We start from the raw sequence: 23837 nt of genomic DNA, 5'->3' as shown, positions 1-23837 counted from the left end.
CTTTGAGAATCATCTTTTACCTTGAAAAAAGTGTTTCACCTTGAAAACAATTTTCACCTTGAAAATTTTTTTTAACTTGAAAATCAACTTTTACTTTGAAAATATTTATTTTACCTTGAAAAAAAATTTTCATCTTGAAAAATATTTTTTACTTTGAAAATCAACTTTTACTTTGGAAAATAATTTTTTACCTTATAAAAATGTTTCACCTTGAGAATCATTTTTTACCTTGAAAATCAACTTTTACTTTGAGAATCATCTTTTACCTTGAAAAAAGTGTTTCACCTTGAAAACAATTTTCACCTTGAAAAATTTTTTTAACTTGAAAATCAACTTTTACTTTGAAAATATTTATTTTACCTTGAAAAAAAATGTTCATCTTGAAAAATATTTTTTACTTTGAAAATCAACTTTTACTTTGGAAAATAATTTTTTACCTTATAAAAATGTTTCACCTTGAGAATAATTTTTTACCTTGAAAATCAACTTTTACTTTGAGAATCATCTTTTACCTTGAAAAAAGTGTTTCACCTTGAAAAATTTTTTTAACTTGAAAATCAACTTTTACTTTGAAAATCATTTTTTACCTTGAAAATCAACTTTTACTTTGAAAATCATTTTTTACCTTGAAAAAAATGTTTCATCTTGAAAAAAAGTTCACCTTGAAATTAATTTTTTACCTTGAAAATCTACTTTCACTCTGAAAATCATTTTTTACCTTGAAAAAAAAATTTCACCTTGAAAATCAGTTACCTTGAAAATCAACTTTTACTTTGAAAATAATTTTTTACCTTGAAAAAAATGTTTCACCTTGAAAAAAATGATCACCTTGAAAATATTTTATTTTACTTGAAAATCAACTTTTACTTTGAAAATATTTATTTTAGGTTGAAAAGAAATGTTCATCTTGAAAATTATTTTTTACTTTGAAAATCAACTTTTACTTTGGAAAATAATTTTTTACCTTAAAAAATGTTTTCACCTTGAGAATAATTATTTACCTTGAACAATTTTTTTCACCTTGAAAATAATTTTTTACCTTGAAAATCTACTTTCACTCTGAAAATCATTTTTTACCTTGAAAAAAAAATGTCACTTTGAAAATCATTTACCTTGAAAATCAACTTTTACTTTGAAAATAATTTTTTACCTTGAAAAAAAGGTTTCACCTTGAAAAAAATGTTCACCTTGAAAATAATTTTTTTTTACTTGAAAATCAACTTTTACTTTGAAAATATTTATTTTACCTTGAAAAAAAATTTTCATCTTGAAAATTATTTTTTACTTTAAAAATCAACTTTTACTTTGGAAAATAATTTTTTACCTTAAAAAAAATTTTCACCTTGAGAATAATTTTTTACCTTGAAAATCAACTTTTACTTTAAAATCATTTTTTACCTTGAAAAAAAATGTTCACATTGAAAATATTTTTTTACCTTGAAAATCAACTTTTACTTTGAAAATATTTTTTTACCTTGAAATAAATGTTTCACCTTGAATCTAGAATACTGTATGTTTTTTAAAGGTCCCCAGTTAAGTACAATCCCAGTAATATTAACAATAAACATCAATAAAATTGGCATGAATTGGCAGAATATAGCAGCCTTACTAGTAGCTTAGCATGTTATCACTTTTTACATTCAAAGTCACAATGTGATCATTTTATCATGGCGGTGTGGAGACGTTTTTTTCCCCCTTTTGCTCTTTTGTTCTGGCTCATCCTCTGTATTTGTTCACTGACAGGGATTAGTGCACTCACCCTGTTGTCAGAGCTGGGGATCATGGTATCTGTCATCCAGGAGCCAAACCTGGACCCCGACGCTCGCACTGTGATGGGATTACTGACGCCCGTGAGCTTCCCGCAACCTGCAGGTCAGAGCAGAGGGAGAGGAAGGAAGGTATGAATATTTATAGTACACACACTTTCTTCTATTTCTTACCTTCTTGAGACCTCCGAAAAATGCCTACCGCCCCTTTCTAGATATATAAAGATTTGTCTTGACAACATTAATCATTTATACATACTATGTAAATATAAAAAAAGCTTGTTGTGAAAAATGAGTTGGAATTTCACAAGAAAAAGGTCACAATTTCACAAGAAAAACTTAGAATTTTGGCAATATTATGATACAAGTTGGAATTTTACTCAATAACAGTCGCGATTTTACAAGAAAAGCTTAAAATGTTGGCAATTTTATGAAAAGTTGTCACAATTTTAAATTTTAAAAGAACACACACACACACACACACACACGCACGCACACACACCCACCCACACACACACACACACACACAAACACACACACACACACACACACACACACACACACACACACACACACACATTGTTGTATTTGTTACCTCCTTGAGCCACCCTTTCTAGATGTATAAAGATGTGTATTTACAACATTAATAATATATACATACTGTGCAAATATAAAAAAGCTTGTTGTGAAAAATGAGTTGGAATTTCACAAGAAACAGTTCACAATTTCACAAGAAAAACTTAATAATAATAACAATTTTACTCAACGCAAGTCAAAATTTTACAAGAAAAACTGAACAATTGTGCAATATTATGATAAAAGTTGGAATTTTACTCAATAACAGTTGTAATTTGACAAGAAAAGCATAAAATGTTGGCAGTTTTACGAAAAGAGCCGTAATTTTACTCGACAAGTCACAATTTTATAAGGAAATGTTAAAATGTTGGCAATATTATAATAATAATAATCAGAATTTTACTTTGGCAAAATTATGACAAAAGTCATAATTTTACTCAAAAAAATTCACTATTTTACAACAAAAAATAAAAAAAATGGCAATATTGTGATAAAAGTCAGGATTTTATATGACAAATGTCACCATTTTGCATTAGAAAGTTATAATTTTTTTTTATAAAAAAGTAAAATTTTACGAGAAATATTGCAATATTACAGAAAGAATATGAGAAATTGTTCCCAATTTTATAAGAAAAAAGTCAACACATTGTGAGACACTGCTTTTAGTTAATTTTTTTAAATATTTATTATATAAATAAATTATCCATATATATTTATTTGTTTATTATTGGTTTTTAATCTTCATTATTTACTTCAAGTTATTAGAGTATGTCTATATCCATACTTGATTTTTATTTTTTTATTTTTTTTATTTTTTCGCAAACTTCAAATTTTTACACACACTTGTTATTTCATATGTCGACCAGAGGGGGAGCACTTTTAAAACCGACACACAGTCAATTTGAAAAATCCCTCCTTTTTGGGACCACCCTCATTTTGATAGAGTTCACCACCAGGGGTGCAAAGAAGATCTCTATCGTTTGTCAAAATTTTACAAGAAAAACTGAACATTTGTGCTGTGCAATAATATGATAAAAGTTGGAATTTTACTCTAACAGTCGCAATTTTACAAGAAACGCTTAAAATGTTGGCAATTTTATGAAAAGAGTCATAATTTTACTCGACAAAAGTCACAATTTTATACGAACATTTTAAAATTTCGGCAGTATAATAATAATCGGAATTTTACTTGGCAAAATTATGACAAAAGTCAACATTTTACTCAAAAAATGTCACAATTTGTGATAAAAGTCAGGATTTTATATGACAAATGTCACCATTTTGCATTAAAAAGTAATAATTTTACATAAAGTAATAATTTTACGATAAGATATTGCAATATTACAGAAACAGAAAGAATATGAGAAATTGTTTCCAATTTTATAAGAAAAAAGTCGACACATTGTGAGGAAAAGACTGCTTTTTAGTTAATTTATTTTTTATTTTTTGTAATTGGTTTTTAATCTTCATTATTTACTTCAAGTTATTACAGTATGTCTCTATATACATATATATTTTTTTTAATTACATTTTGGCCAAAGGGGGCCCATTTCAATTTCTTACACACACTTGTTATTTCATATGTCGACCAGAGGGGGGGCACTTTTAAAACCGACACACAGTCAATTTGAAAAATCCCTCCTTTTTGGGACCACCCTCATTTTGATAGAGTTCACCACCAGGGGTGCGAAGAAGATCTCTATTGTTTGTCAAAATTTTACAAGAAAAACTGAATATTTGTGCATTATTATGATAAAAGTTGGAATTGTACTCAATAACAGTCGCAATTTTACAACAAAAGCTTAAAATGTTGGCAATTTTATGAAAAGAGTCATAATTTTACTCGACAAAAGTCACAATTTTATAAGAACATTTTAAAATTTCGGCAATATAATAATAATCGGAATTTTACTTGGCAAAATTATGACAAAAGTCAGCATTTTACTCAAAAAATGTCACAATTTGTGATAAAAGTCAGGATTTTATATGACAAATGTCACCATTTTGCATTAAAAAGTAATAATTTTACATAAAGTAATAATTTTACGATAAAATATTGCAATATTACAGAAACGGAAAGAATATGATAAATTGTTTCCAATTTTATAAGAAAAAAGTCGACACATTGTGAGGAAAAGACTGTTTTTTAGTTAATTTATTTTTTATTTTTTGTAATTGGTTTTTAATCTTCATTATTTACGTCGTTATTACAGTATGTCTCTATATACATATATATTTTTAAAAAAATACATTTTGGCCAAAGGGGGCTCATTTCAATTTCTTACACACACTTGTTATTTCATATGTTGACCAGAGGGGGGGGCACTTTTAAAACCGAATTTTACTCTAACAGTCGCAATTTTACAAGAAAAGCTTAAAATGTTGGCAATTTTATGAAAAGAGTCATAATTTTACTCGACAAAAGTCACAATTTTATAAGAACATTTTAAAATTTCGGCAATATAATAATAATCGGAATTTTACTTGGCAAAATTATGACAAAAGTCAACATTTTACTCAAAAAATGTCACAATTTGTGATAAAAGTCAGGATTTTATATGACAAATGTCACCATTTTGCATTGAAAAGTAATAATTTTACATAAAGTAATCATTTTACGAGAAAAAAATCGCAATATTGCAGAAACAAATAATATGAGAAATTGTTACCAATTTTATAAGAAAAAAGTCGACACATTGTGAGGAAAAGACTGCTTTTTAGTTAATTTATTTTTTATTTTTTGTAATTGGTTTTTAATCTTCATTATTTACTTCAAGTTATTACAGTATGTCTCTATATACATATATATTTTTTTTAAATACATTTTGGCCAAAGGGGGCGCATTTCAATTTCTTACACACACTTGTTATTTCATATGTCGACCAGAGGGGGGGCACTTTTAAAACCGACACAAAGTCCCTCCTTTTTGGGACCACCCTCATTTTGATAGAGTTCACCACCAGGGGTGCGAAGAAGATCTCTATTGTTTGTCAAAATTTTACAAGAAAAACTGAATATTTGTGCATTATTATGATAAAAGTTGGAATTGTACTCAATAACAGTCGCAATTTTGCAAGAAAAGCTTAAAATTTTGGCAATTTTATGAAAAGAGTCATAATTTTACTCGACAAAAGTCACAATTTTATAAGAACATTTTAAAATTTCGGCAATATAATAATAATCGGAATTTTACTTGGCAAAATTATGACAAAAGTCAACATTTTACTCAAAAAATGTTACAATTTGTGATAAAAGTCAGGATTTTATATGACAAATGTCACCATTTTGCATTAAAAAGTAATAATTTTACATAAAGTAATAATTTTACGATAAAAAATTGCAATATTGCAGAAACAGAAAGAATATGAGAAATTGTTTCCAATTTTATAAGAAAAAAGTCGACACATTGTGAGGAAAAGACTGCTTTTTAGTTAATTTATTTTTTATTTTTTGTAATTGTTTTTTAATCTTCATTATTTACTTCGTTATTACAGTATGTCTCTATATACATATATATTTTTTTTAAATAAATTTTGGCCAAAGGGGGCGCATTTCAATTTCTTACACACACTTGTTATTTCATATGTCGACCAGAGGGGGGGCACTTTTAAAACCGACACACAGTCAATTTGAAAAATCCCTCCTTTTTGGGACCACCCTCATTTTGATAGAGTTCACCACCAGGGGTGCGAAGAAGATCTCTATTGTTTGTCAAAATTTTACAAGAAAAACTGAATATTTGTGCATTATTATGATAAAAGTTGGAATTGTACTCAATAACAGTCGCAATTTTACAAGAAAAGCTTCAAATGTTGGCAATTTTATGAAAAGAGTCCTAATTTTACTCGACAAAAGTCACAATTTTATAAGAACATTTTAAAATTTCGGCAGTATAATAATAATCGGAATTTTACTTGGCAAAATTATGACAAAAGTCAACATTTTACTCAAAAAATTGTGATAAAAGTCAGGATTTTATATGACAAATGTCACCATTTTGCATTAAAAAGTAATACTTTTACATAAAGTAATCATTTTACGAGAAAATATTGCAATATTGCAGAAACAAATAATATGAGAAATTGTTACCAATTTTATAAGAAAAAAATCGACACATTGTGAGGAAAAGACTGCTTTTTAGTGAATTTATTTTTTATTTTTTGTAATTGGTTTTTAATCTTCATTATTTACTTCAAGTTATTACAGTATGTCTCTATATACATATATATTTTTTTTAAACAAATTTTGGCCAAAGGGGGCGCATTTCAATTTCTTACACGCACTTGTTATTTCATATGTCGACCAGAGGGGGAGCACTTTTAAAACCGACACACAGTCAATTTGAAAAATCCCTCCTTTTTGGGACCACCCTCATTTTGATAGAGTTCACCACCAGGGGTGCGAAGAAGATCTCTATTGTTTGTCAAAATTTTACAAGAAAAACTGAATATTTGTGCATTATTATGATAAAAGTTGGAATTGTACTCAATAACAGTCGCAATTTTACAAGAAAAGCTTAAAATGTTGGCAATTTTATGAAAAGAGTCATAATTTTACTCGACAAAAGTCACAATTTTTTAAGAACATTTTAAAATTTCGGCAATATAATAATAATCGGAATTTTACTTGGCAAAATTATGACAAAAGTCAACATTTTACTCAAAAAATGTCACAGTTTGTGAAAAAAGTCAGGATTTTATATGACAAATGTCACCATTTTGCATTAAAAAGTAATAATTTTACATAAAGTAATCATTTTACGATAAAATATTGCAATATTACAGAAACAGAAAGAATATGAGAAATTGTTTCTAATTTTATAAGAAAAAAGTCGACACATTTTGAGGAAAAGACTGCTTTTTAGTTAATTTATTTTTTATTTTTTGTAATTGGTTTTTAATCTTCATTATATACTGCAAGTTATTACAGTATGTCTCTATATACATATTTATTTTATTTAAATAAATTTTGGCCAAAGGGGGCGCATTTCAATTTCTTACACACACTTGTTATTTCATATGTTGACCAGAGGGGGGGCACTTTTAAAACCGACACAAAGTCCCTCCTTTTTGGGACCACCCTCATTTTGATAGAGTTCACCACCAGGGGTGCAAAGAAGATCTCTATCGTTTGTCAAAATTTTACAAGAAAAACTGAACATTTGTGCAATAATATGATAAAAGTTGGAATTTTACTCTAACAGTCGCAATTTTACAAGAAAAGCTTAAAATGTTGGCAATTTTATGAAAAGAGTCATTTTACTCGACAAAAGTCACAATTTTATAAGAACATTTTACAATTTCGGCAATATAATAATAATCGGAATTTTACTTGGCAAAATTATGACAAAAGTCAACATTTTACTCAAAAAATGTCACAATTTGTGATAAAAGTCAGGATTGTATATGACAAATGTCACCATTTTTCATTAAAAAGTAATAATTTTACATGAAGTAATAATTTTACGATAAAATATTGCAATATTACAGAAACAGAAAGAATATGAGAAATTGTTTCCAATTTTATAAGAAAAAAGTCGACACATTGTGAGGAAAAGACTGGTTTTTAGTTAATTTATTTTTTATTTTTTGTAATTGGTTTTTAATCTTCATTATTTACTTCAAGTTAATACAGTATGTCTCTATATACATTTTTTTTTTTTAAATACATTTTGGCCAAAGGGGGCGCATTTCAATTTCTTACACACACTTGTTATTTCATATGTCGACCAGAGGGGGGGCACTTTAAAAACCGACACACAGTCAATTTGAAAAATCCCTCCTTTTTGGGACCACCCTCATTTTGATAGAGTTCACCACCAGGGGTGCAAAGAAGATCTCTATCGTTTGTCGAAATTTTACAAGAAAAACTGAACATTTGTGCAATAATATGATAAAAGTTGGAATTTTACTCAATAACAGTCGCAATTTTACAAGAAAAGCTTAAAATGTTGGCAATTTTATGAAAAGAGTCATAATTTTACCCGACAAAAGTCACAATTTTATAAGAACATTTTAAAATTTCGGCAATATAATAATAATCGGAATTTTACTTGGCAAAATTATGACAAAAGTCAACATTTTACTCAAAAAATGTCACAATTTGTGATAAAAGTCAGGATTTTATATGACAAATGTCACCATTTTGCATTAAAAAGTAATAATTTTACATAAAGTAATAATTTTACGATAAAATATTGCAATTTTACAGAAACAGAAAGAATATGAGAAATTGTTTCCAATTTTATAAGAAAAAAGTCGACACATTGTGAGGAAAAAACTGCTTTTTAGTTAATTTATTTTTTATTTTTTGTAATTGGTTTTTAATCTTCATTATTTACTTCAAGTTATTACAGTATGTCTCTATATACATATTTTATTTTTTTAAATAAAATTTGGCCAAAGGGGGCGCATTTCAATTTCTTACACACACTTGTTATTTCATATGTCGACCAGAGGGGGGGGCACTTTTAAAACCGACACACAGTCAATTTGAAAAATCCCTCCTTTTTGGGACCACCCTCATTTTGATAGAGTTCACCACCAGGGGTGCAAAGAAGATCTATATCGTTTGTCAAAATTTTACAAGAAAAACTGAACATTTGTGCAATAATATGATAAAAGTTGGAATTTTACTCTAACAGTCGCAATATTACAAGAAAAGCTTAAAATGTTGGCAATTTTATGAAAAGAGTCCTAATTTTACTCGACAAAAGTCACAATTTTATAAGAACATTTTAAAATTTCGGCAATATAATAATAATCGGAATTTTACTTGGCAAAATTATGACAAAAGTCAACATTTTAATCTAAAAATTTTACAATTTGTGATAAAAGTCAGGATTTTATATGACAAATGTCACCATTTTGCATTAAAAAGTAATAATTTTACATAAAGTAATCATTTTACGATAAAATATTGCAATATTACAGAAACGGAAAGAATATGAGAAATTGTTTCCAATTTTATAAGACAAAAGTCGACACATTGTGAGGAAAAGACTGCTTTTTAGTTAATTTATTTTTTATTTTTTGTAATTGGTTTTTAATCTTCATTATTTACTTCAAGTTATTACAGTATGTCTCTATATACATATTTATTTTATTTAAATACATTTTGTCCAAAGGGGGCGCATTTCAATTTTTTACACACACTTGTTATTTCATATGTTGACCAGAGGGGGCGCACTTTTAAAACCGACACAAAGTCCCTCCTTTTTGGGACCACCCTCATTTTGATAGATGTCACCACCAGGGGTGCAAATAAGATCTCTATTGTTTGTCAAAATTTTACAAGAAAAACTGAATATTTGTGCAATATTATGATAAAAGTTGGAATTGTACTCAATAACAGTCGCAATTTTACAAGAAAAGCTTAAAATGTTGGCAATTTTATGAAAAGAGTCATAATTTTACTCGACAAAAGTCACAATTTTATAAGAACATTTTAAAATTTCGGCAGTATAATAATAATCGGAATTTTACTTGGCAAAATTATGACAAAAGTCAGCATTTTACTCAAAAAATGTCACAATTTGTGATAAAAGTCCGGATTTTATATGACAAATGTCACCATTTTGCATTACAAAGTAATAATTTTACATAAAGTAATCATTTTACGAGAAAATATTGCAATATTGCAGAAACAAATAATATGAGAAATTGTTCCCAATTTTATAAGAAAAAAGTCGACACATTGTGAGGAAAAAATTGCTTTTTAGTTAATTTATTTTTTATTTTTTGTAATTGGTTTTTAATCTTCATTATTTACTGCAAGTTATTACAGTATGTCTCTATATACATATTTATTTTATTTAAATAAATTTTGGCCAAAGGGGGCGCATTTCAATTTCTTACACACACTTGTTATTTCATATGTTGACCAGAGGGGGGGCACTTTTAAAACCGACACAAAGTCCCTCCTTTTTGGGACCACCCTCATTTTGATAGAGTTCACCACCAGGGGTGCGAAGAAGATCTCTATCGTTTGTCAAAATTTTACAAGAAAAACTGAACATTTGTGCAATAATATGATAAAAGTTGGAATTTTACCCTTACAGTTGCAATTTTACAAGAAAAGCTTAAAATGTTGGCAATTTTATGAAAAGAGTCATAATTTTACCCGACAAAAGTCACAATTTTCTAAGAACATTTTAAAATTTTGGCAATATAATAATAATCGGAATTTTACTTGGCAAAATTATGACAAAAGTCAACATTTTACTCAAAAATTTGTGATAAAAGTCAGGATTTTATATGACAAATGTCACCATTTTGCATTAAAAAGTAATAATTTTACATAAAGTAATAATTTTACGATAAAATATTGCAATATTACAGAAACAGAAAGAATATGAGAAATTGTTTCCAATTTTATAAGAAAAAAGTCGACACATTGTGAGGAAAAGACTGCTTTTTAGTTAATTTATTTTTTATTTTTTGTAATTGGTTTTTAATCTTCATTATTTACTTCAAGTTATTACAGTATGTCTCTATATACAATTTTTTTTTTTAAATACATTTTGGCCAAAGGGGGCGCATTTCAATTTCTTACACACACTTGTTATTTCATATGTCGACCAGAGGGGGGGCACTTTTAAAACCGACACACAGTCAATTTGAAAAATCCCTCCTTTTTGGGACCACCCTCATTTTGATAGAGTTCACCACCAGGGGTGCGAAGAAGATCTCTATCGTTTGTCAAAATTTTACAAGAAAATCTGAACATTTGTGCAATAATATGATAAAAGTTGGAATTTTACTCTAACAGTCGCAATATTACAAGAAAAGCTTAAAATGTTGGCAATTTTATGAAAAGAGTCATAATTTTACTCGACAAAAGTCACAATTTTATAAGAACATTTTAAAATTTCGGCAATATAATAATAATCGGAATTTTACTTGGCAAAATTATGACAAAGGTCAACATTTTACTCAAAAAATTTCACAATTTGTGATAAAAGTCAGGATTTTATATGACAAATGTCACCATTTTGCATTAAAAAGTAATAATTTTACATAAAGTAATAATTTTACGAGAAAATATTGCAATATTGCAGAAACAAATAATATGAGAAATTGTTCCCAATTTTATAAGAAAAAAGTCGACACATTGTGAGGAAAAGACTGCTTTTTAGTGAATTTATTTTTTATTTTTTGTAATTGGTTTTTAATCTTCATTATTTACTTCGTTATTACAGTATGTCTCTATATACATTTTTTTTTTTTTTTTTAAATACATTTTGGCCAAAGGGGGCGCATTTCAATTTTAGTTAATTTATTTTTTATTTTTTGTAATTGGTTTTTAATCTTCATTATTTACTTCAAGTTATTACAGTATGTCTCTATATACATATTTTATTCTTTTAAATAAATTTTGGCCAAAGGGGGCGCATTTCAATTTCTTACACACACTTGTTTTTTCATATGTTGACCAGAGGGGGAGCACTTCAAATTTTTACATAAACTCGTTATTTCATATGTTGACCAGAGGGGGAGCACTTCAAATTGTTACACACACTTGTTATTTCATATGTTGACCAGTCTTAGTAGCGTAGTGTATTTGTTCATCCTATGGTCACATATGGGTTGTCTTACGTCAGCACCGGAAGTCGTAAAATCAGCTGTTCACCTGCCGGGGTTTTTTTCGGGGATGAATAGGGAAGTCCTTCTTTTGCTTGTTTCATCATATATTGCTGCCTTTGCACCTGTCAATGTTTACTTTTGTATGCACATTAAATCAACAAAAAAAAAATCCTGACTTTGGAGCAATGTTCACGGACTCTAGTATTTGGCTCTCTGTTCACCGGTCCTCATATGGAAGGTACTTTTCCTTGTTGATGTCTCAAGAAGGGTAGAAATACAAGAACACACACACACACACACACACACACACACACACACACACACACACACACACACACACACACACACACACACACACACACACACACACACACACACATTTGCACAGGAAAATGTATAGTTGGGTGGTATCAGTATCCTCCATTGATGTGTTTTACACTGCAGGTTTTATTGATGCTTCATTTCAAGCCCCACATAATGTGAAGTAAAACCAGGTGGACCAGGATGACACATTCAGACAATAATACATTTATTAATAATGCAGAATAAATACGCACTAAAACAGGGGTGCCAATTGAACATGGGGGCCACAATTCAGCGATACTGCGATACTAATGAATCATATTCGGTACTATACCGCCTCTAAAAAGTACCGGTCCCACACTCCCCTACCCCTCCGTCGTCGTCGCGTCTTGACATTGCTGGTAAAACGAGCAGAGGAGCATGTTCGGCAGCGCACACACACAGAGTACTTACAAGCAGACACAGTGTGTAGACAGAAAAGGGAGAACGGACGCATTTTGGCTTAAAAAGTAAAGATAAAGAAGAAGTTATAACACTGAAACACCCTCAGGAAGAGGTGCTTTAAGACATGGCTAACACCCATCCACAGTGTTTTAGCTACTTCTAAATCACTAATCCTGGTCTCCATGGCGACAAAGTAAGTTTCTTACAAGTATCATTATCACTGGAGGACGAGGAATAGCTAAACATGCTTCACGTCACAATGTAAACAAACGCCACGGGTGGATCTACACCTGACATCTACTGTAATGATACCAAGTACAGGAGCGTATCTGGTTATAATAACATATTTTATTTGTAAAAAAAAAAAAAAAGCACTTTCCATTGAGCAAACAACCTCAAAGTGCTACAGTGTATTAAAAAAATAAAATAAAAAGATAATAAATAAAAACAAAAACTAGAACTAACACGCATATATCTAAAAAAAAAAAAAAGGCTTTTTTAAAAATAAGTGTTTTTAAGCCTTTTATAAAAACATCCACAGTTTGCTGCAAGGTTTGTTTCCCCGGGATGCGAACGGATCACTCCGGACAGGACTTGCAGGTAGGAACATATTTAAACCTTCTCAAGAAATCTTGGCAGGGCATGAGGTAAACAAACAGCATGAACTATGGCGTGGAACAAACACGAAACTGTGGCATGACACAAACAGCATAAACTATGGCGTGGAGCAAACACGAAACTGTGGCATGAAACAAACAGCATAAACTATGGCGTGAAACAAACACGAAACTGTGGTATGAAACAAACAGCATAAACTATGGCGTGGAACAAACACGAAACTGTGGCATGAAACAAACAGCATAAACTATGGCGTGGAACAAACACGAAACTTTGGCATGAAACAAACACCATAAACTATGGCGTGGAACAAACACGAAACTGTGGCTTGAAACAAACAGCATAAACTATGGCGTGGAACAAACACGAAACTGTGGCATGAAACAAACAGCATAAACTATGGCATGGAACAAACACAAAACTGTGGCATGAAACAAACAGCATGAACTATGGCGTGGAACAAACACAAAACTGTGGCTTGAAACAAACAGCATAAACTATGGCGTGGAACAAACACAAAACTGTGGCATGAAACAAACAGCATGAACTATGGCGTGGAACAAACACGAAACTGTGGCATGAAACAAACAGCATAAACTATGGCGTGGAACAAACACGAGGCTGTGGCATGAAACAAACAGCATAAACTATGGCGTGGAACAAACACAAAACTGTGGCTTGAAACAAACAGCATGAACTATGGCGTGGAACAAACACGAAACTGTGGCATGAAACAAACAGCATAAACTATGGCGTGAAACAAACACAAAACTGTGGCATGACACAAACAGCATAAACTATGGCGTGGAACAAACACGAAGCTGTGGCATGAAACAAACAGCATAAACTATGGCGTGGAACAAACACAAAACTGTGGCATGAAACAAACAGCATAAACTATGGCGTGGAACAAACACGAAACTGTGGCATGAAACAAACAGAATAAACCATGGCGTGGAACAAACACGAAACTGTGGCATGAAACAAACAGCATAAACTATGGCATGGAACAAACACAAAACTGGGGCATGAAACAAACAGCATAAACTATGGCGTGGAACAAACACGAAACTGTGGCATGAAACAAACAGCATAAACTATGGCGTGGAACAAACACGAAACTGTGGCATGAAACAAACAGCATACACTATGGTGTGGAACAAACACGAAACTGGGGCATGAAACAAACAGCATAAACTATGGCGTGGAACAAACACGAAACTGTGGCATGAAACAAACAGCATAAACTATGGCGTGGAACAAACACGAAACTGTGGCATGAAACAAACACCATAAACTATGGCGTGGAACAAACACGAAACTGTGGCATGAAACAAACACCATAAACTATGGCGTGGAACAAACACGAAACTGTGGCATGAAACAAACAGCATAAACTATGGTGTGGAACAAACACGAAACTGTGGCATGAAACAAACAGCATAAACTATGGCGTGGAACAAACACGAAACTGGGGCATGAAACAAACAGCATAAACTATAACGTGGAACAAACACGAAACTGTGGCATGACACAAACAGCATAAACTATGGCGTGGAACAAACACGAAACTGTGGCATGAAACAAACAGCATTAAACTATGGCGTGGAACAAACACAAAACTATGCGGTGAAACGAACACGACTTACTTGGCAAGGCATGAGGTAAACACTTAGCATAAACTATGGCATGGCATGACACAAACAATGACGCCAGGCCGACCGACTCGCAAAAGCAGGCTTAAATAACGTCTCATGATTAGAGCCAGGTGAGTGTCCTGAACACAAGAGGTAGGTGAAACTAATACGCAACCATGGCAACCGAAACAAACAAGAGTGCACAAAAAACAGGAACTAATGCAGTCCGAAACTAACAGAACACAACAAAAACATGATCCGCACCACGGATCATGACAGGAGTCTTTGTTTGTTTACTTCCTACTAAAAGACAAGTTGTCGAGTATGTTCACTATTTTATTTAAGAACTAAATTACAATAATAAACATATGTTTCATGTCCACTAAGATATTTATTGCATTAAATTAGACATGCCTCATTATGATGTATTCTATGAGCTGCTTGTCCAACAATTAGACTAAAGGCTTTTTGCCTCATCATCATCGTCAGCCCATTTGTTTTTTTGTTTTTTTGTGTGTGTTAAATCATCAGTTTAGCCGTGTGAAAACACAATCAATTATTCATCCAGGCCTTCGAGCAAACTTCTTCATTATTTAAGACTACAACATAAGCAAGTGGGCTTGGGTGTAAATGTCGGACAACATAACATTTGACTGTTTGTGATATTCATTTAAAGCAGGGGTCGGCAACGCAGAATGTTGAAAGAGCCATATTGGACCACAAATACAAAAAAAATAAAATTTGTGTGGAGCCACAAACAAATAAAAGTCTTATATAAGTGTTATAATGAAGGCAATACATGATGTAAGTGTCTATATTAGCTATATTAGCCTACTATCAAAATGACTTTAAAAGTCTTATATAAGCGTTATAATGAAGGAAACACATGATGTGAGTGTCTATATTATCTATATTAGCCTATTATCAAAATGACTTTAAAAGTCTTATATACTGTAAGTGTTATAATGAAGCAACACGTGTCTATATTAGCTATATTAGCCTACCATCAAAATGACTTTAAAAGCCTTATATAAGTGTTATAATGAAGGCAACACATGATGTAAGTGTCTATATTAGCTATATTAGCCTACTATCAAAATGACTTTAAAAGCCGTATATAAGTGTTAGAATGAAGTCAACACATGATGTAAGTGTCTATATTAGCTATATTAGCCTACTATCAAAATAACTTTAAAAGCCTTATATAAGTGTTATAATAAAGGCAACACATGATGTAAGTGTCTATATTAGCTATATTAGCCTACTGTCAAAATGACTTTAAAAGTCTTATATAAGTGTTATAATGAAGGCAACACATGATGTAAGTGTCTATATTAGCTATATTAGCCTACTATCAAAATCAATCAATCAATCAATCAATGTTTATTTATATAGCCCTAAATCACAAGTGTCTCAAAGGGCTGCACAAGCCACAACGACATCCTCGGTACAAAGCCCACATAAGGGCAAGGAAAAACTCACCCCAGTGGGAGGTCGATGTAAAATGACTTTAAAAGTCTTTTATAAGTGTTATAATGAAGACAACACATGATGTAAGTGTTTATATTAGCTATATTAGCCTACCATCAAAATGACTTTAAAAGCCTTATATAAGTGTTATAATGAAGGCAACACATGATGTAAGTGTCTATATTAGCCTACTATCAAAATGACTTTAAAAGCCTTATATAAGTGTTATAATGAATGCAACACATGATGTAAGTGTCTATATTAGCTATATTAGCCTACTATCAAAATGACTTTAAAGGTCTTATATAAGTGTTATAATGAAGGAAACACATGATGTGAGTGTCTATATTATCTATATTAGCCTATTATCAAAATGACTTTAAAAGTCTTATATACTGTAAGTGTTATAATGAAGCAACACGTGTCTATATTAGCTATATTAGCCTACTATCAAAATTACTTTAAAAGTCTTATATAAGTGTTATAATGAAGGCAACAAATGATGTGTCGATATTAGCTATATTTGCCTACTATCAAAACGGCTTTAAAAGTCTTATATAAGTGTTATAATGAAGGCAACACATGATGTAAGTGTCTATATTAGCTATATTAGCCTACTATCAAAATGACTTTAAAAGCCTTGTATAAGTGTTACAATGAAGGCAACACATGGTGTGTTAGCTATAATAGCCTACTATCAAAATTACTTTAAAAGTCTTATATAAGTGTTATAATGAAGGCAACGTTTGCTGTGGTCTGGAACAATATGGCACACACACACACATACAGATAATGTGTCATGAGAAATGCAAATATAAACTAAATAGGACATAAGTAAAGGAAATTAAATGAGTATACAAACAAGGCATAATGATGCAATATGTACATACAGCTAGCCTAAATAGCATGTTAGCATTGATTAGCTTGCAGTCATACAGTGACCAAATATGCCTGATTAGCACTCCAACAAAGCTCACCTTTGTGCATTCACGCACAGTATAAAAGGTTTGGTGGACAAAATGAGACAAAGGAAAAAAAACACGTCTTTCTGAAAGTAAACAAACTACGGTGAGTTCAAGGACCGCTGAAATCAGTAGGACAAAACGGTGCTTGCCAAATCCTCTCATCAGTGAAGCATGTTTAATATAAACAATGGGATTTCTAACAATTAGGGAGTTTTTTTGTCATATTTGTTCTCCGACAGAAACCATATTAAAGCCAAAAATATATTTTTCCATTTTCACACATCTCTGAAAGAGCCACTCGGACCTCAGATTTAATCAATAATTGAATTTTATCACAGTGTTGGGATAGAATGTGAACATTTGCGATTAAAAATCCACGGGGGAGCCATTTGGCGCGCCTTACCCAGCTTCTGCATGCAGGAGTGAAGGCGGGTCTCCAGCAGCAGGACCCTCTGGCGCAGCTCCTCGTAGTCGTAGGCGCCCATCTCCTCCTGGATGGCCATCAGCGCCAGGGACAGGTTCCTCACCTCCTCTCGCAGGCGCAGGATCATCTTGGTGTCGGACTTGTACTGTTCCAGCACGGGGAGGCGGCGCAGGAGCTCGCTCACCTTGTCTTTTAACTCCTAGAAGAAAGGCGGGGCCATCAAAACCTTAGAATACCTCCACCCAGTTTATCGAAATTCTCCAGCAGGAACCCACAGTTGCTCTTGAGTCCGTTTTTCGTGCACCTCGCTGACTTTTTTTATGCCATTTTCGCGGGAGGGGAAGCTTACAAACCAAATACGAGAGTCCGTGAACATTGCTCCAAAGTACGGATTTTGTGTTGATTAATTTTGTATACAAAAGTAAACCCTGCCATGTGCAAAGGCAGTAATATATGATAAAAGAAGGCGGCAACAAAGTAGGACTGCCCCGTTTGACTTCCCGATTGACACATGCTAACTGTTAGCATGTTACCTGCTAACATTAGCATGCTAACTTGTTGATCCATATTTTCCCCCCGTACACCTTAAAGTCATTTAACCTGGTACATGCTCACTTTTTTATGCCATTTTCGCCGGACGGGAAGCTAACAAGCCAAATACGAGAGTCCGTGAACATTGCTCCAAAGTACGGATTTTTGTGTTGATTTATTTTGTGTACAAAAGTCAACCCTGCCATGTGCAAAGGCAGTAATATATGATAAAACAAGGTGAAGGACTTCCCCCGTTTATCCCCTCTTCATCGCAGAAGAAAAACTCACCAGCTGAAACCGTTGTGGTTATTTATGACCAAAAATTGCCTCTTTTACAGTATCAACGTTAAATTGCTCCTTGCTCTTCTTAGTCAACTGCTAGTTACCTTTTTTTTAGCTAGTTTTACACATGTTTTTAGTACATTTTGCAGCCGTACACCTTAGTCATATAACGTGGTACGTGACACATGCTAACTGTTAGCATTAACATGCTAACTTGTCGATCCATATTTGCCCCCCGTACACCTTAAAGTCATTTACCCTGGTACATGCTCACTTTTTTATGCCATTTTCGCCGGAAGGGAAGCTAACAAGCCAAATACGAGAGTCCGTGAACATTGCTCCAAAGTACGGATTTTGTATTGATTTATTTTGTGTACAAAAGCAAACCCTGCCATGTGCAAAGGCAGTAATATATGATAAAACAAGGCGGAAACAAAGTAGGACTTCCCCGTTTGACTTCCCGTTTGACACATGCTAACTGTTAGCATGTTACCTGCTAGCATTAACATGCTAACTTCTTGATCCATATTTGCCCCCCGTACACCTTAAAGTCATTTAACCTGGTACATGCTCACTTTTTTATGCCATTTTCGCATTACGGGAAGCTAACAAGTCAAATACGAGAGTCCGTGAACATTGCTCCAAAGTACGGATTTTGTATTGATTTATTTTGTGTACAAAATTAAACCCTGCCATGTGCAAAGGCAGTAATATATGATAAAAGAAGGCGGCAACAAAGTAGGACTTCTCCGTTTGACTTCCCGTTTGACACATGCTAACTGTTAGCATGTTACCTGCTAGCATTAACATGCTAACTTGTTGATCCATATTTTCCCCCTGTACACCTTAAAGTCATTTAACCTGGTACATGCTCACTTTTTCTATGTCATTTTCGCCGGACGGGAAGCTAACAAGCCAAAATACGAGAGTCCGTGAACATTGCTCCAAAGTGCGGATTTTGTGTTGATTTATTTTGTGTACAAAAGCAAACCCTGCCATGTGCAAAGGCAGTAATATATGATAAAACAAGGTCAAGGACTTCCTCGTTTATCCCTTCTTAATCGCACAAGCTGAACAGCTGAAACCGTTTTGGTTATTTACGGCCAAAAATTGCGTCTTTTATAGTATCAACGTTAAATTGCTCCTTGCTCTTCTTAGTCAACTTCTAGTTACCTTTTTTTTAGCTAGTTTTACACATGTTTTTAGTAAATTTTGCAGCCATACACCTTAGTCATATAACGTGGTACGTGACACATGCTAACTGTTAGCATTAACATGCTAACTTGTTGGTCCATATTTTCCCCCGTACGCCTTAAAGTCATTTAACCCGGTAGATGCTAGCTTTTTTATGCCATTTTCGCCGGACGGTAAGCTAACAAGCTAAATATGAAAGTCCGTGAACATTGCTCCAAAGTACGGATTTTGTGTTGATTTTATTTTGTATACAAAAGCAAACCCTGCCATGTGCAAAGGCAGTAATATATGATAAAAGAAGGCGGCAACAAAGTAGGACTGCCCCGTTTGACTTCCCGATTGACACATACTAACGTTAGCATGTTACCCGCTAGCATTAGCATGCTAACTTGCTGATCCATATTTGCCCCCGTACACCTTAAAGTCATTTAACCCCGGTACATGCTAACTTTTTTATGCCATTTTCGCAGGGGAAGCTAACAAGCCAAAATTTGAGAGTCCGTGAACATTGCTCCAAAGTACAGATTTTGTGTTGATTTATTTTGTGTACAAAATTAAACCCTGCCATGTGCAAAGGCAGCAATATATGATATATACCGAAGTGACGAATATTTATTTGAACGCTTTAGGCTACCTCAGCAGTCCCCCCTTTCTTATACTTACATTTTGACATTATGTATACCCCCCCTCCCCCAACCCCCCCCCCCCCCCCCCACCCCCAACGCAGGATAATATTAATTTCTCTTCTGTAATCTGTTTGTGTTTTCTCCATCTGTCCGATGTTCGGTTTTTCCGCCAGAATCGTGCCCTTATATGGGCAATTAAGGGCGTTTACCTATGCACTATGTACTTTCCTGGCCCGCCTGCAGTCCAGACCTGTCTCCCATCGAAAATGTGTGGCGCATTATGAAGCGTAAAATACGACAGCGAAGACCCCCGGACTGTTGAACGACTGAAGCTCTACATAAAACAAGAATGGGAAAGAATTCCACTTTCAAAGCTTCAACAATTAGTTTCCTCAGTTCCCAATCGTTTATTGAGTGTTGTTAAAATAGAAGGTGATGTAACACAGTGGTGAACATGCCCTTTCCCAACTACTTTGACACGTGTTGCAGCCATGAAATTCTAAGTTAATTATTATTTGCAAAAAAAATCATTTTATTCCATTTATATTTACAAACCCCGTTTCCATATGAGTTGGGAAATTGTGTTAGACGTAAATATAAACGGAATACAATGATTTGCAAATCCTTTTCAACCCATATTCAGTTGAATGCACTACAAAGACAACATATTTGATGTTCAAACTCATAAACTTTATTATTTTTTTTGCAAAAAATAATTAACTTAGAATTTCATGGCTGCAACAGGTGCCAAAGTAGTTGGGAAAGGGAACGTTCACCACTGTGTTACATGGCCTTTCCTTTTAACAACACTCAGTAAACGTTTGGGAACTGAGGAGACACATTTTTGAAGCTTCTCAGGTGGAATTCTTTCCCATTCTTGCTTGATGTACAGCTTAAGTTGTTCAACAGTCCGGGGGTCTCCGTTGTGGTACTTTAGGCTTCATAATGCGCCACACATTTTCAATGGGAGACAGGTCTGGACTGCAGGCGGGCCAGTCTAGTACCCGCACTCTTTTACTATAAAGCCACTTTGATGTAACACGTGGCTTGGCATTGTCTTGCTGAAATAAGCAGGGGCGTCCATGGTAACGTTGCTTGGATGGCAACATATGTTGCTCCAAAACCTGTATGTACCTTTCAGCATTAATGGCGCCTTCACAGATGTGTAAGTTACCCATGTCTTGGGCACTAATACACCCCCATACCATCACACATACTGCCTTTTCAACATTGCGCCTATAAAAATCAGGATGTTTTTTTTCCTCTTTGGTCTGGAGGACACGACATCCATAATTTTTTCAAAAACAATTTGAAATGTGGACTTGTCAGACCACAGAACACTTTCCCACTTTGTATCAGTCCATCTTAGATGAGCTCAGGCCCAGGGAAGCCGACGGCGTTTCTGGGTGTTGTTGATAAACGGTTTTCGTCTTGCATAGGAGAGTTTTAACTTGCACTTACAGATGTAGCGACCAACTGTAGTTACTGACAGTGGGTTACTGAAGTGTTCCTGAGCCCATGTGGTGATATCCTTTACACACTGATGTCGCTTGTTGATGCAGTACAGCCTGAGGGATGGAAGGTCACGGGCTTAGCTGCTTACGTGCAGTGATTTCTCCGGATTCTCTGAACCCTTTGATGGTATTACGGAGCGTAGATGGTGAAATCCCTAAATTCCTTGCAATAGCTTGTTTGAGAAATGTTTTTCTTAAACTGTTCAACAATTTGTTGACAAAGTGGTGACCCTCGCCCCATCCTTGTTTGTGAATGACTGAGCATTTCATGGAATCTACTTTTTTACCCAATCATGGCACCCACCTGTTCCCAATTAGCCTGCACACCTGTGGGATGTTCCAAATAAGTGTTTGATGAGCATTCCTCAACTTTATCAGTATTTATTGCCACCTTTCCCAACTTCTTTGTCACGTGTTGCTGCCATCAAATTCCAAAGTTAATGATTATTTGCACACAAAAATTTTTTTTATGAGTTTGAACATCAAATATGTTGTCTTTGTAGCATATTCAAATGAATATGGGTTAAAAATGATTTGCAAATCATTGTATTCCATTTATATTTACATCTAACACAATTTCCCAACTCATATGGAAACAGGGTTTGTACTAGTTACTGTGGTAATCTAATTAGTTACTATGGTAATATAATTAGTTACTATAGTAATCTAAGTCACGACAGCTCAGATGAGGAACCAAGCAGTGTGGGTGGGGAGCGTTTCCACAGAGTGTTTCCAGAGCCTGAAATGCGCCGTCTTTTTCATGGACGCCCCTGCTTATTTCAGCAAGACAATGCCAAGCCACGTGTTACAACAGTGTGGTTTCGTAGAAAAAAAGAGTGCGGGTACTTTCCTGGCCCGCCTGCAGTCCAGACCTGTCTCCCATCGAAAATGTGTGAATTATGAAGCGTAAAATACGACCGCAAAGACCCCAGACTGAAGCTCTACATAAAACAAGAATGGGAAAGAATTCCACTTTCAAAGCTTCAACAATTAGTTTTTTTTGTTTTCTTTGTAGCATATTCAACTGAATATGGGTTGAACATGATTTGCAAATCATTGTATTCCGTTTATATTTACATCTAACACAATTTCCCAACTCATATGGAAACAGGGTTTGTACTAGTTACTGTGGTAATCTAATTAGTTACTATGGTAATATAATTAGTTACTATAGTAATCTAAGTCACGACAGCTCAGATGAGGAACCAAGCAGTGTGGGTGGGGAGCGTTTCCACAGAGTGTTTCCAGAGCCTGAAATGCGCCGTCTTTTTCATGGACGCCCCTGCTTATTTCAGCAAGACAATGCCAAGCCACGTGTTACAACAGCGTGGTTTCGTAAAAAAAAAAAGAGTGCGGGTACTTTCCTGGCCCGCCTGCAGTCCAGACCTGTCTCCCATCGAAAATGTGTGAATTACGAAGCGTAAAATACGACCGCGAGGACCCCAGACTGAAGCTCTACATAAAACAAGAATGGGAAAGAATTCCACTTTCAAAGCTTCAACAATTAGTATTTTTTGTTTTCTTTGTAGCATATTCAACTGAATATGGGTTGAACATGATTTGCAAATCATTGTATTCCGTTTATATTTACATCTAACACAATTTCCCAACTCATATGGAAACAGGGTTTGTACTAGTTACTCTGGTAATCTAATTAGTTACTATGGTAATATAATTAGTTACTATAGTAATCTAAGTCACGACAGCTCAGATGAGGAACCGAGCAGTGTGGGTGGGGAGCGTTTCCACAGAGTGTTTCCAGAGCCTGAAATGCGCCGTCTTTTTCATGGACGCCCCTGCTTATTTCAGCAAGACAATGCCAAGCCACGTGTTACAACAGCGTGGTTTCGTAAAAAAAAAAAGAGTGCGGGTACTTTCCTGGACCGCCTGCAGTCCAGACCTG

At 33.6% G+C, this 23837-nt stretch overlaps 1 protein-coding gene across 2 annotated transcripts in view; it reads right to left on the bottom strand.

Moving 5' to 3' along the window:
* olfm2a (olfactomedin 2a) overlaps positions 1–23837 on the bottom strand; it is a 274363-nt gene that overhangs the window by 17060 nt on the left and 233466 nt on the right. For both annotated transcript variants that reach the window (XM_061982068.2, XM_061982067.2), the window contains exons 4-5: positions 17767–17986; positions 1760–1866 (exon numbers count right to left, since the gene is read on the bottom strand). In XM_061982068.2, the coding sequence (XP_061838052.1) occupies positions 1760–1866; positions 17767–17986 (327 nt within the window). The remainder of the gene's footprint in view (positions 1–1759; positions 1867–17766; positions 17987–23837) is intronic.

The sequence above is a fragment of the Nerophis lumbriciformis genome, linkage group LG24 (assembly GCF_033978685.3).
Source record: "Nerophis lumbriciformis linkage group LG24, RoL_Nlum_v2.1, whole genome shotgun sequence".
NCBI lineage: Eukaryota > Metazoa > Chordata > Actinopteri > Syngnathiformes > Syngnathidae > Nerophis > Nerophis lumbriciformis.
Note: the sequence above shows the minus strand (reverse complement) of the source record. Positions and strands in the feature narration are given on the sequence as shown.